The sequence below is a fragment of the Bactrocera neohumeralis genome, chromosome 2, assembly GCF_024586455.1.
Source record: "Bactrocera neohumeralis isolate Rockhampton chromosome 2, APGP_CSIRO_Bneo_wtdbg2-racon-allhic-juicebox.fasta_v2, whole genome shotgun sequence".
NCBI lineage: Eukaryota > Metazoa > Arthropoda > Insecta > Diptera > Tephritidae > Bactrocera > Bactrocera neohumeralis.
The window spans coordinates 68,172,263-68,187,012 of NC_065919.1; the positions used below are offsets into that span (position 1 = coordinate 68,172,263).

The window sequence follows — 14,750 nt, forward strand, 5'->3', positions numbered from 1 at the left end:
GGCAAATCTACAATACGAAACGGCGGCAATATTGTGCCGACTCACGGCAATGGCAAAGGCAAATGACGGCCGCACAAATTTCGCATTTCATTTGATTGCTCCAAATCACGTATCGCGCATGCGACGTTTGCGCGCTGCACGCGGCTTGTCGTTGCGATTTGCGTTGCTTTTTCGCATTTATTTTTATCTTTCGTTGCTTGCCTTCTTGCGAGGTTTGGAAAATGCGTTTAATCCGCCACTTGATGCAATGCGGAAGTCATTTTCCACACTTTGCCCTGTTTGCTTAGCATTTATTGCCTGCCTCACATCAAAATTTACACCGCTCAAACACTCGCTGACAGTTAGATGAAGTTGTTCGGCTTGTTCGCCAGTTTAATGGCTTTGAGCACGTGCACTTGCACTTCGCACTCAGCCGCATGTTTGGTACTAAATATGATTGTTGGCGACGTGTGGCGCTGATTGACAGTCCTAAGCGTTGCAGATATCAGCCGATATACATACAGGTCTGCGTATGTAAAGTAAATTTGCGTGGCAAATTTCATAAATCATGTGTTTTAAAGATGCTTTTCATTTCTTTGTGGTTATCCGCCCCTTTTCATCTTTAAATTTTTAAACTATTTAGTATCGCTCAATCAAGTTAAGCCTATCTTTAGGATAATGATATCCGTAGAAATTCTGAAAATCTGTGACTTTTGCTTAATAGCCTTTGAAGGTATGAGAGTAGCGTTTATTATTATCAAAATAAACTGATCAGATTCAATTTATTTTTAAAAAAAGTCCTAAAATATTATAATTTTCTTAAATTTTTCACACATTTGAAGATTTAAAGGATCATAATTAGCCCCAAGTCAGAAAACGCACTTTTAGTGATTTGTTTTGGTGAATATTTTGATTTAATGAAATAAATCTCTTGATGCAGATTTCAATTTAAAAATATATATTTTTTTTTGGAAAAAAAAATTAACACTTAAAAAACCGATAATTATAAAAAAAACTTTTTTCTTCTTAAATTTTTCACGTTCATTTGAAGATTTAAGGGATCATAAACCAACGTCAAGAAAAAAGGGTTTGTAAGTTACTCTAAAGTATGAAAACGCACTTTTTTCGGTGAATATATTAAAATATTTGCACGAGTATATCGATATAGTACATGCAAAAAAACCTTTGATATTTTAAAATGCACAAATACGCCCAGCCATTTGTATAAGCTTAGAAAATTGGAGTATTCAAAAAATGTTGATTAATATGAAGTTATATGAGCCTTGAAGAAATTTTAAAGTTATAAGTAAATTTTAAAAATTTTTTATTCGAAATTAATTCTGGGAAATAACACAAATTTCTAAAAGCAAAATGCAATATACATTGTGACCAAATCGTTGATGGCATGCCACTTTTTAATTTCTACTAAAAAAGAACAAAATAGAAATATGTATATTTAAGATTTTCTGCTGATATTTTTTATACAAAACATTAATTTAAAATATTTTACTAAATAAATTGCTCCTCAGTTTTTCAGATCGCTAGTACTTTGTGCCTCCATTTTGAATTTCGTAAAATATTTTTCAATATTAATAGAAAAATTTTCATGAAAGAATAAGTTATAATTATTTGAAAACATTTAGGTTACCATTTGCGAAGTAAAACATATATAGTATTTAAAGGCTTACACTTTTAGATATAAATTAAGCCAAAGTTTCGATCTTATAAGCCACGCGAGTCATTTGGTATATCAGATGGGGTTCACTTGCTAAATCCAAGAGGAGTAGATATCTTTTAGGATGCCAGCTTTTGACGCGATATTTAAGAGACTCTGCGGTTTCACTATCTATACCTCCTCCACCTTATCATACCGTGGGGACCGCAGATGCTTACATCGTGGTCTTTGCTAATACGGAACATGTGTACAAGAGATGCTTCATTGTTTTCCTGGTGTCCTACCCTAGACATTATATTTTTATTTATAACATTTATTTGAAATAATAAATAAGGTAGCCCCAAGGATGTAATAAGTGGCGTATAAACTAAGCTGAGAGTATATAAGTATAGTAAAAATTGAAAATATATGAGTTTTTTCCAAACAGGCGACCATTTTCAATGAGGTGGCACAATTAAAATTTTTCCATTATTTTTCCATTTAGCAGATCAAAATGTTACAAATACTCGTAATATATGAAGAAGTTGAACGTTCTTTTGACCAAATGCATAGAGTTGTAACTCTTAGTTAAATCTTAGGCAGAAGCCGAAAAGGTTAAAGAAACACCGTTTGAAAGTCTTTGTTTTGGTATCAGAGAGATAGCAGAGGATCTTAACAGCTCTTATGGATCGATCCGACGCATTATGGTTAATGTTTTGGGTAGGAAGCGTGTCAATGCTTAACATTTTGGTTAATATTTTGGGTATGTGGCGTGCCAATGCTAGACTCGTGTCAAAATACTTGAAGGCGTCAAATTCTAACACGACAGTGACTGAATTTTTGGCTAAACACAAAAACAAAAGTGATTGCGCAGCTACCATATTTGCCCGATTTGGCTCTCGTTGACTTTGTTCCTTTTTTGAAACAGAAAATTGCACAGGCACGCAATAATTGACATATGGAATTCAAATTTCACACGAATATATAAAAGACTTGTAACCATAGATAACATGTTTTTATGGGGTATTTCGGTCTAGAAGCATGAATTTCAGGTAATTTTTAAAGTGTCGTGAAAAAGGCAATTAATATTTTTACTATCAATTTTTTATTAGTTATTTGTTAATTTTAGAAGAGTACAGAAAAAAATTAAAAACTAAAAAAGTAAAAAATTTCAAAAATTATGAGCTGACGAAGTGGGGGGTCTCTAAAAGTTTCCACGTGACCCATGATTTCAACCCTCCTAGTTATCTGGAACCAAAAAAAAGATTATTAATCTAGAATAATGTCGCAATTGCCGGAACTACGGAAAAGTGGGAAAATTTTTTTTTCACAAAATGTCGACTGCCTGAAAAAAAAATTTTTTTTATCACTTTTTCTGATTAAATAATAAAAATAAAAATTTGGGGATGGGGCTAGTTCCAACCATAGACAAGCCTATAAAGAAGACTCTATAAAAATTCAAGTAAATCGGTCTAGTAGAACCTGAGAAATCGTGGGTATCGTTCCGAAAAAGACAGTTTTGAGAAAAACGCGTTTAAAGTTTAGGAGACAATTCTAGTGAACACGGACGCCACGTCACAAAATCGGCTGTATCTCCGAAAATAAATCGAATTTTGAAAAATGCTTCCAAGGTCATATTTTTGAAAGTCTACACTTTCAAGATATGCAAAAAAATCGATTTTTTCAAAATCCTAGACAAGAATACCCCCTTAAGCAAATACATTTTTTGCTGATTGGCTACGCCAACTGCAAACTATTTAAACTGTACAAATTGATCAGTCCGAATCAAATTGTATAAGATGGTATACTCTTCAAAATTTTCTATATTCTTAAAAAATTTTTGAGGAATAAAATAGAGACATTTGCAGTGAGTTTCTGTAGCAACAAAGATACATATCAGATATAAGATTGATATACAAAATTCCAATGAAGTAATCCAATTTTAACTTAAAATTACGTTTTTCTGCTTTCAAAACGTTTTTATATATGTATATACTATTATGCAATGCATTAGAAACTCACTTCGATCGTTTAGATAGAATATTGAGCTCTTTAATTTCAACTCTTCAATTCACCATGTGCTTAAATATAATTTTATATATATGTTTACTCGACATCATTTCTACTCAAGTCAGATTTTAAATTAAAAATCAAATCCTAGATCGCTTTTATACCACGTAATCAAATACAAAAATTTTCTATATTATATAAAATAATCCTAGCATATATTATTTAATCATAATAACAAGCAAGTGATATAAATAGTCGATCCACAACTTTACAAAATACACACATTATTCTGTTCTACACACACAAAAGCCACCAGCAAATTGCAGCATTATCAGTGCTGCATCATAGCGACACAAATTGCATAATAAGCTTATTAACTGTAAATAAAATACGCATAATAGTTCTGGTGCCATAACAACAAACGATTACAAGTCATATGCTGGATTAAAATAAAAGCAGCAACATGAGCATAAAAATAGGAAATTAAATTGAAAGAATAAACTAGTTCTCCACAATAAGCTATAGACACACACACACGTGCAGCCACACAACCAAGCATAAAAGAAATGCGAGCGATTTATTTGCGGTATAGATTTGCTTTGCGCGCATAAATGCCTAGAATGCTGTTTGCAAACACACACGTGCACACACACACACAGTTACGTGGTGATTGGTTGATTGTGTGCCACTTTGTTCGGCTGGCTTGATTAGTCGCGTAATGAGACATTTACATACACAGACTGGTTCTCGGGCAGCCACGGGCGTGAAATGCGCGCAAATTGCAAGCGAAGCGAAATTATGGCCTGGCTGCCACTGCACATGTACAGCTAGTCATATATACACACACACACACACTCGTACACTCAAATATGCCGTATGACGGTCTGGGGAGTATCAGATTCTAAACAATTATCGGCGAACGGCATTCAAGCGTTAAATGAGACAATTATGCCATACCGTTGAGTGTTGTATTAATTTTTCGAAATTGTCTATTGCATAACCGTTATTGCGAAATTGGCGCAATTGCATTTCGCTGCGTATTATGAGTGGCACGAAGTGCTGTGGAATGACGTTTACATTGTGTAAGAATGACGCGCTTAAGGAAATAGCAATTTTACAGCGCGACAAAGTTGAGGATGTCAGCATTTTATGCGATTTTATAACGGAAGTTGTAAAAGTAGAGGAATTGTGATTGTTGTACTTATTGCGTAATACATTTTTACAAATATATTATTTAAATAATTTTTTAATATTTGTTATTTTTTTAACATAAATATTTTAAATTTCTTTAAGTACTTTTTTATAAAAAACATTTTTTAGCGAATTTTTAAAAATAATTTTTAATAAAAGTTTTACAATTTTGTAATTAGTTCAGTTATATATAAATAGCTTAATTCATTCATTTAGTCTTTCTTTTGTCAGAAAAAGTTGTAATGTAATGATAATAAGAAAATAAATAAAAATAAAAAATAAAATTTATTTTAAACTTTTTTATTTTCAAAAAAAAATTGCATATTTTTTCTAAATAAATAAAATTTTATTAATTTCTCTATATCTAAGAAATAATAAAATTTTGAAATTTTTGATTATAAAACTTTTTATTTATTTTTAGTCATTTTAATATATTTTTTAAATTTACTTGGCATTATCTTATTAGATAGAATTTTGTATTTTGTAGCGCATTTTCGTTTTTATTACTAAAATTTGGAATTTGCCTTTATCAACTCTTTGGTTTCAAAAGACTTAAGCGACGAACTCGCTGTGCATTCTTTTAATCAGCTACCTCATTATAAATTTAGCTGCAGTGGAATATAAAAGAAGAATGTAAAAATCTGTTAATCACATGCATATAAAAGTACAGTGCTAGTTATGAGCACAATTTTCTACAATTTCGTCTAAAATGTAAAAAAAATAAAAATATTAAATTTTTTTTTTGAAAAAGAAATGAAGATAAAAATATTTTACGCATTCCTAAATGCTTTTTATGCGCCTTTTAATTACCCATTTCATTAATTATCCGGCACTTAAGTTCTCATACCCACATAAGCCCGGTATTGGCGCCCTTTTATTACCTACATAAATGTTCGGTTATGTTTCTGTGTGGAGGGTTATCAGTTAAGTGAGCAATTAGTTGCTTGTAGTTATGTGTGTGGGAATTGATGCAGCTGTAATGATATCTAAGAACTAAATAAAATTACTTTATTTGATTTAATTGCACATTTTATGAGATAGTAGCTTTGTTTACATTGCATTACAATAATAAAAAAGTGAAAAATTACTATAGCATATGGCTATGCTTTTAAAATTCTCACAATGAACACAAAAATAATTATTTTTATGCGATTTTTATTTCTAATAAAACTAGTTCTTATCACTTGTTGTCTATTTTATAGCAAACATTAGTTTTGTAATTTTATTAGAAATAAATTTTTAAAATTTTCATAAACAACAATTAATAAAATTTGTTTTTAAAATTGTTTGAAACAAAGATAAAAAAAATTAATATTACGTTATGAAAAAATAATTTAAAAAAAATAAGAAATCAATACTACTTTTTAAAATTTTCAAATGGCACGCTTAAAGAAAAAAAAAAATGAAAAAAAAAAAAAATTATATCAAAAAAATATTAAAGAAAAAAGTTGATGTCTTAAAATTGGGTAAAAAACAAATTTAAAAACAAAAAAATAAAATAAAAAATTAAAAAAAATTACATTTTTTTTATTTTATTAATATTATTAAATTTAGTTTTATATATTTACAAATATGCTTTATTCTTAATGGTTAAAAGCAGATAGTGTTATTAAAAATATGGTGGTTGACTTCAAATAATAACAAATTGATAGAAATATGAATTTCAAAGTAAGAAAAAATTTAACGAAAAATATAAAAAATACAAAAAAATTATAGAATTTGGTGGCTTAAAATTGGTTAAAAAAAAATTAAAAACAAAAGATAAAAAATATATAAAAAAATATATAAAAAATTAATTGAAGCCATCACTCAGTTTTATTTTTCTTACTTAGTTTTATTTTTGTTTTTAGTTTCTCATATTTACCAATATGCTTTATCCATATATTTAGTACTAGATATTAATACTAAAAAAAATGTTGACGACTTCAAGTTAGCTAAATATATAAAATAAAAAAAGTTCCAAATTTAAAAAAAAAGAAAAAAGTAGAAATTTGAAGCTATCAACTATTTTAATTTTAATTATTTTCATTTTTATACATTTACATACGCTTTATCTATATATTCAATAGTAGAGAAAAATTGCAAAGAACGTAAGTAATCACAATCTGTCCAAATAGTGTGCCTTGAAACATATTAGTTACTTCAAACAATAGTTAATTGAAGAACCTATTCAAATAAACAACAAAAAAGTTAATTCGAACTTATTTTCACAAACTAAATAGATAACAGCTGTCATCACAAAATTAAGTGCTTACTAAGTGCATTCTATTAACTAATAATGATTATGATATGTTAAACATATGTATTTCTTAGACAATGGAATTACTTTTAAGAAAATACAAGCCAAAAATCTCAAACCAATTTATTGCTTGTCCACAATATGTATATAGAAAATATCCACCAAAATTTCTACTAATATTAATTTACATTTTATTTGAAACTTTCAACCCATTTTCTCCCACCAACCACACATAACTGCACCTCTCGCTTTATGCTCTAGTATTTCCAACACTTTTTGCCTCAACTGACTACACCGACAGCTATGATTTATACATATTTATATATTTTTTAAATACTAGCCAGGGAATACTTCCGCATTTCAATTGCTTGAAATTATAACCATATCTTGCATATCATTACACTAAACATGCTCTGAGAATAGAAAAATAATAAAACTCTATTTTATTTAAATCCCTCATTTCCCATTGCCGTTAGCAAGTGAGCGCTTCATTTCGTTTCAGCACCACAGCGCTGCAATTAAAGGCGGCTAATTGCAATTGTGTTGATTTTATTCAAATTTAACGAGCTTTTGCGCTTTTTCACTGCAACTCGTTGAAAGCGCGAGTAAAAAAGCGCGCATTTCATATTTACTATAAGCAAATATAACGGTTGTTTGAGTGAACTCGCTGGCGTCCTTTTTATTGCTCATTAAAATATTTCTAACTAAAGCAATTATTTAGCTTTACTTAATTATTTGTGTATACAGTTAAGTGTTCTCTGTATTTTTTGCTTTGTTTTTAGTTTAAATTAAATTTGCTGCGGTGCTTGGTTAAAGATGCTATAAATATTTAAAGCATATTTTTGCATCTTTGCTATTCCTTAAATTGACATAAATTATAATTACATTTATCAAATCAAACATAATATAATCGATGCCTCACTGAGGTCTTAATCAGAATTTTTTAATTTAACATTTTTTATTTAATTTCAATAGATAAAGTTAAAAAATTAGTAATTTAATAAAAATAAATATATAATAATTTTTTTTTCATTATGTTTTCAATAAAAAAAATTCACTAATCTATTTAATGGAAAATTTTCTAATGCAAAAGTTTCCATACAAGAGCTTAGATCGGTTGGTTTGTTAGGTCTACGGAAAAGTCGTTAGAAAACTTTTTCTGGCATATGCAATATCTCGTTACACTTGAGACTTCCCGTTGCAATTAAAAGCTCGTATTTGCAGGGATTTTATTTGAGGAGTCTTAGTTCCTATATTTCTGAGTAGCAAGCTGAAAAATTTTATTTTTGTTTTTAATTAAATTAAAATTTTAATTTTCTTAATTTGAAAACTTAGAATTTCATTTCTTATATTTTTGTTATAATTTTAAAAACTCATTAACCACTTTATAATTTCTGCGGCTTAAATGCATTCTTATGCAAGCAAAATTCCATATAAAAACAATATTATCTCACACCTGTAATAATAAAATAAAAACAAATTCTCATTAAATTATGTAATCAGCAGCATCAATTACCTAAATGTGTCTACGCACACATCGTAAAATCAAAGCGGAGCGACGCGCCCGCAACAACACGCTGACGCGCTTCTAACTGCAAAATTTAATTGCCGACTTGAAATGCCAGTGAACTGTGCCGCTGCTGGCAGCGAGCACAAATTATTAGAGAACATACATATGTATATACATGCAAACATATCACAAATATAATAAAATATATACAAACATATGCAGGTACACGAAACTCGGCGCCTGCGCCTTAGCGGGGTCAACGTCGCCCAACCAAGTTCACACACCAGAAAACAAATGAGCATGTGTGTTTTGCTTAGAAAAATTACTACAGCAGCAAATAGGCAGCGGAACAGCTGATAGCAATCATAAACCGTTGGCTGACAGCGCACAGACGTTGACAGCGCTGAAATGATGCTTTTCAACACAATCAAAATGCTAATAAAGTTGCCAGATTGTTTCTTAGACATTTTTATTGTACCTTTTTTGTGACAAAGCGCGCCAGGTGTATGTCAGAGCAGACGCCGAGTTATGTTTCAGTTTTTTGTTGCATGAAATCGCAGCTGTTTTCTCACACGAAAAATGCGCTTGCATGCACCTTAAAGTGAGTGTGTGTGTGTATGTGCGTTGGTTTAGATGCATTATTATGTGTTAATTAATTTATTTATGAATCGCTCATGTCAATGGCGGCCTACTCACCGCCATACCAGCGGTGATGTTTTGCAATTGTGTGTGCGTATGTGTGTGTGCAATGAGAACTCAAGCCAAGAACGCGTCACTAATGACACACAAGTGCTGTTGGAGCATGCCCGCCAGCCCAGAAATATGCTGAGCAATTTGAGTTCATGTAGGAACATGTAATTAATTACATAATGGCAATGCCTGCGAAAATCTCGACGCTCTGATCTAATTACTCACTTATTGCTGCATAAGTAAGCAACGCCAACAGTACGAGTACTTAGAGAAATGTGCCTGTAGTATGTGGCAGGCAAAACACTACCGTAGGTGAACATATTTGTTCATGTAAAATGTAAAACTGTTGCTTGCGCTTCACTGTTACAACAATTAAGCGTTGTGGCAGCTAGATTTCTTCGCTTAGATGTGGATTTTCTCAGCAGCATTTAGCCTCTGTGGCGTCGTCAAAGCTCAGGTACTCGCTATGCGGAAGGGATTAGATTATGATTAATATGATCTGCCTTTCTGTTTCTTGCCAAGCTTTTTGTTTGATTAGTTTGAGGGATAAGCTACTCTTCGGGTAGGGCATTATTGGCGCCTGAAGTGCGTTCGCTGCACTGAGGCGAGATAAATGAGCATGGAGGAAGGTAGTGGTATTTGCTGGTGGCGCTGCTGCGCACGGTTGTTGATATGGTGGCGTTCGATTTGTAGAAAAGGTGTTTAATGGTTTTTGTTGCGCATTTTATTTTATAAATCGGGCATAAATTAAGCGTTATTGACTTTGAATTATTGCTGTAATGACTGATTATGGACCACCTACATCATTAACTGCAAGTCAGTGAGCTTAGGGAAGCAAGGCGTGAGAATTGTTAAATGCATTTTGTAAATTGTTGAATTATTTTGGACTATAATTAATCAATTACTTATGCATTAACGCTGCTATGTTTTATATATATGTAAATATGTATAGAAAATTTTTAATATATTCCAATATGCTGTTTGGCCGATTATGAGAAAAATTTTTGAGAATTCTATTGTATATGAAACTAATCACTCAAAATTTGTTAGCAAGCTCCCTGTGATCTATTATTTTATAAAAAAGTCGACTTGATCTCTTATACCTTATTTTATATTATTATTTTAATATAAATATCATCAAAAGAATTTAATTTTAAATACAATAATTCAAATTGCAACAAGAAATAAAAAACAATTAAACGATAAATTAAAAATGATCAGATAAGTATGAAGAATATTAAGAAACTGAGCAATTTCACAGCTTAAGGCCGTTCGAGATCTATTCAATGGAGTCATATATTAAATTCGATACTGAATATTTTCAAAAATATAGAAAGTACGCATTTATAAAGAGTAAGTTTCGAAGTAATTATACATAAATATAAACCTAAAGCAGCAAAGGCGCTGTTGTGTTTATCGTTGAGTCTTCGATGGGATTCTGTAGTGCTTCTTTTACAGCCCCTGCTACTTCCTCTTTTGTTATACGTGATCGAGTACTCTAATCTCTATAGCAACTATTGATTTAAGGTCGGCAACAGTTGCAGATTCTTGAATGGTGGTCTTTAGTGCCTCGCAGAAGCTGACTTTTGCAGCCTGTCCCTTCTCCAGCTCTGAACCTGATTTTTAAGAACCTCGGCGTAGCTATTGCCTCCAGTTGGCTTAATGATCACGGCCTCTGATTGCCGTTTGGGCCTATTATTATATGCTCTCTGACTTGCAGCTATGTTCTTCTCTTGTTGTCACTCTTTTGTGCTTTTATGAGCTTCCTCCACCGTTTCTTCGTTTGCGTGGGTCTTCTTTGCGCTTTTGGGCATAACTTTTTGCCACTGGCTGTCCTTTTCGTTTCGTGGTGGCACTGTTTCTCGAGGCTCCAAAGGGCTTCTCGCGCGCCACTTGGAGGTTATTGACTCTGGGATCGTGATGCATCTGCTTAAAGGTTCTCATTCGTCGAAGAGTTATCCATTCATGCTGACATTCCTTTGTTTTGCCATCGACAAAAAAATTATTTAATAAAATGAAATAAAACAAATAAAATAAATTAAATAAAGTAAAATAAAATAAAATAAAATAAAATAAAATAAAATAAAATAAAAGAAAAGAAAATAAAATAAAATAAAATGAAATAAAATAAAATGAAAAAAATATAAAATTTGATTTTAAAAAATGATTGAAAATTCTAAAAAAGTGAGGAACCATACAAAATGATTCGCAAATTTTTATTAACTTATATAATATACTTTTCTGTAAATATTCTCGAATTTACCAAGTAATCCACAGCAAAAAAAATTATTTGCTCCAACCAGTATAGAACGCACACGAAATACTGTAAATACAGTCATTTGAGCCACAACTCAAGCAAAAATCCTTCAGCTTGCTTTAAGCTCTTATCTTTCCACAAAAATAAATATTATTAATATTAATATCCCAAACTCGCCAAATAAAAAGTAGTGGTGAATATGAAATAATGCAACAACACATACATAACTGTAACTCAACAAACAAAACAAAGCAAAATGTATTACAATTCTTTCACTCACTTCAAAATTAACACTTTACTTATGCAGCAATCGCCTACTTTTTTATATATATATTTTATATTTTATAATAAATATATGTGACTTGCACTATAAAGATTTTAGCATTTTTTTTTTTGTAAATCTCTTAGGCAGCTTCTCACGTCAGCAATGATTTTATCTCTCTCTGGCTTTACGCTGGCATAAGTGTTTTGTATGAAACCTGTCATACAATGTTTATAGGCGGAAATATTATCGACAAAGTTGTCAAATTGAACGATTTCCAAGTTCACTCGTTTCCCGCCACAAGGCATGGTTAACGGTATGACGAGTTGCATTTCGAGTAGAGGCGATGTGCAGGCCAAAGCGGATTTTTCACACGACTTTAATTGGTTTATGGCGGCAACTGCAGGCAAACACAAAAAGAAACAACAACAATGCATTAATAGTGGAGACACAACAGCGAAAAGGCGGCAATGGCGACACTTTTTCACGCCAGAGTGACAGATGTGCGCTGCCACAAGTGCCAAATGAGGGGCCGCTTAGCAAAAAATCACTTACAAGCATGCATACATAGATGTGTGTGTGAGTGAATGTGTGGGTATGTGTTGCTTTGCTTGTTGTGGAAAAGCCATTCAAGCTTCTTGCCCGGCTATTTAATTAGACGCGGCGGCTTGTACGCATTGTGCCACTTATTGCCACCGGCTGTCAAACACAAACACACACACACACATATTTCTATATAAACAAGCAGCAATCAATAAACACACACATATATAATACAACAAATATACTCCAAACGCAATCATTTCTCCACTTAAGGCTCAACTAATGACTAACTTTTTTCTCTTCTTCTCTTTGCAGCATATCTAACGGCGTCCATAAATACCATAACAGCGTTAGCATTACAACAATAAAAAGCAAAAAAAAAAAACAACTCTACATTTATAGCTAAACAATCAATTGCAAGCGGCAACATGTTTTTGCGTCGTTGCACAATTTACCTCATCGTTTTGCTGCTGGTGGCAAGCACCGCGTCCGCGGCACGTAAAACCAAACGTCCGGTTAAGCCGGCCAAAACCTATCCGCGCAACAATATAACACCAGCACCACCAGCTGCCCCAGCCGCTGCGGCTATAGCCGGTGCCAGCACAGGCGCGTTGGCCGCTGGTAGCGTTGCAGCCGCCGCACAACAAACTGCCGCTGTCACCACACCGGCTGGCGGCAGTAGCACAACGCATGCGCCGCAAAGCATTAGCAGCAGCAGCATAGCTACGCCAACACAAATTGGCAGTGGCAATTATGCCGGCAGCGCAGCTGACGATGAGAGCACCGGAAGTGATGGCTTTGTGGCCGGCAATGAGCTGCCTAAGCCGATGACACCATTGTCGGAGGCCAGCACCGGCAGCACTGGCGCTGCGGCGGCATCCGCTTCGGCTGAGAGCAAAACCGATCGTCCCGCGGCCACGTTATCGCCCATCGAAGAAGACTGTGATCCGGATATGATTGGATTTGAGATTATCACTGGGTGAGTAGTGGCGGGTTGACCAACTAGTTGCGTGTTATAGCGCGGTAGGGTGGTGGGGCTGTCGTATATTGGTGTGATATGCTTTTATGACGTCAATCGGCGGGTAGTAATGAGTTCATAGGATGCATAAAATATTTATGTGAGGCAAGCGCAGCCAACTGTAATGAAATATGTTGCATATTATGGTCCTATGCTGCCGAGTTGGCTGTGATAAACTTAATTAAAATACGATGTGGTGGCCAAATAAGATTTTACGACTTAAGTTTGCTCCATTTTGTTATCCGCGCCGCTGTATTTATGTTTTTGCAATTTACATATGCACACTTGGTGCATAAAGTTAGGTACATAGCGAACCCAATCCTCAATAAAACTCTATAAAACTTATAAAAATAAACCGTATAAAATAAGATTAATTTTAATTAATTTTTCGTATTTTATTTATATTCTACAAGACTTTGAAGGACTCTTATAAAATAAAATTAAAGTAAAATTAAATTAAACTGATGTAAATTTGAATAAATCAAATTAAATTATTTTCAATTAAATTATACAAGATTAATTTCAACACATTTCTCGCATTTTTTGTATTCTAGAAGGCCTTGAAGGGCTCCTAAAAATTAAATTAAAGAGATTAAAGTAAAATTATTAAATTTAATTAAATTAAAATTTAATTAGATTTATGTAGGTTGATTTTTTATATTCCACAAGACTATGAAGTGCTCTTACGAAATAGTTTAAAATATAAAGAACTAATTTAAATTAATTTTGTTTTAATTTAATTTAAAAAAATTAAAGCAAAAAATTAAAATTTTATTTTTTTTAAAATAATTTTGTTTTAATTTCATTTAAAAATTTACTTTAAGTTCTTATTTAAATTTTTAATTAAAATAAATTTTTTGATTAATTATATTTTTATTTTAATTAATTTTATTTCAAAAGTTAATTTTAAATTGATTTAATTTTTAATTTAATTTTTTTTAAACTGATTTAAATTAATTATATTTTGATTTAATTTAAAAAAATTAAAGTAAAAAATAAAAACAAATTTTTTAATTGAAATTAAAAGTAAATTAATTTAAATTAAACTGAATTATTATTTATTATGAAACTATTGCTTTAAATTGAGTTCAGCCAAATTATATTAGATCAATGTTATCTTCTTAAAACTCAAACTCTCTAGTTTCAGAAAAGGTAAGGCAACAAGAAAGATATGACAGTCTTCATCACAATTTTTTAATTTTTTTTTTGCATTTTTTCTTATTATCTCATACCCATATTAAAAAAGAATAACTCAGTTTATTACGTATTATACAGTTATTTACCGCTTTGAGCATTCATAACTTAAAGAGAAATTAGTTATTTCTTTATCATTCAAATTACCATATTTTAAGAAGAAACTAGACACTTTTACTTTCGCCACCACTGTTACTTTCTTT

The 14,750-nt window shown here is 31.7% G+C and overlaps 1 protein-coding gene across 1 annotated transcript in view; it reads left to right on the plus strand.

Annotated features, from left to right (window-relative positions):
- The window catches only part of LOC126766615 (uncharacterized), an 80,817-nt gene that overhangs the window by 47,215 nt on the left and 18,852 nt on the right, over positions 1 to 14,750 (plus strand). The window contains exon 4 of the mRNA XM_050484369.1: positions 12,651 to 13,314. Within this exon, the coding sequence (XP_050340326.1) occupies positions 12,764 to 13,314 (551 nt within the window). The 5' untranslated portion in view covers positions 12,651 to 12,763. The remainder of the gene's footprint in view (positions 1 to 12,650; positions 13,315 to 14,750) is intronic.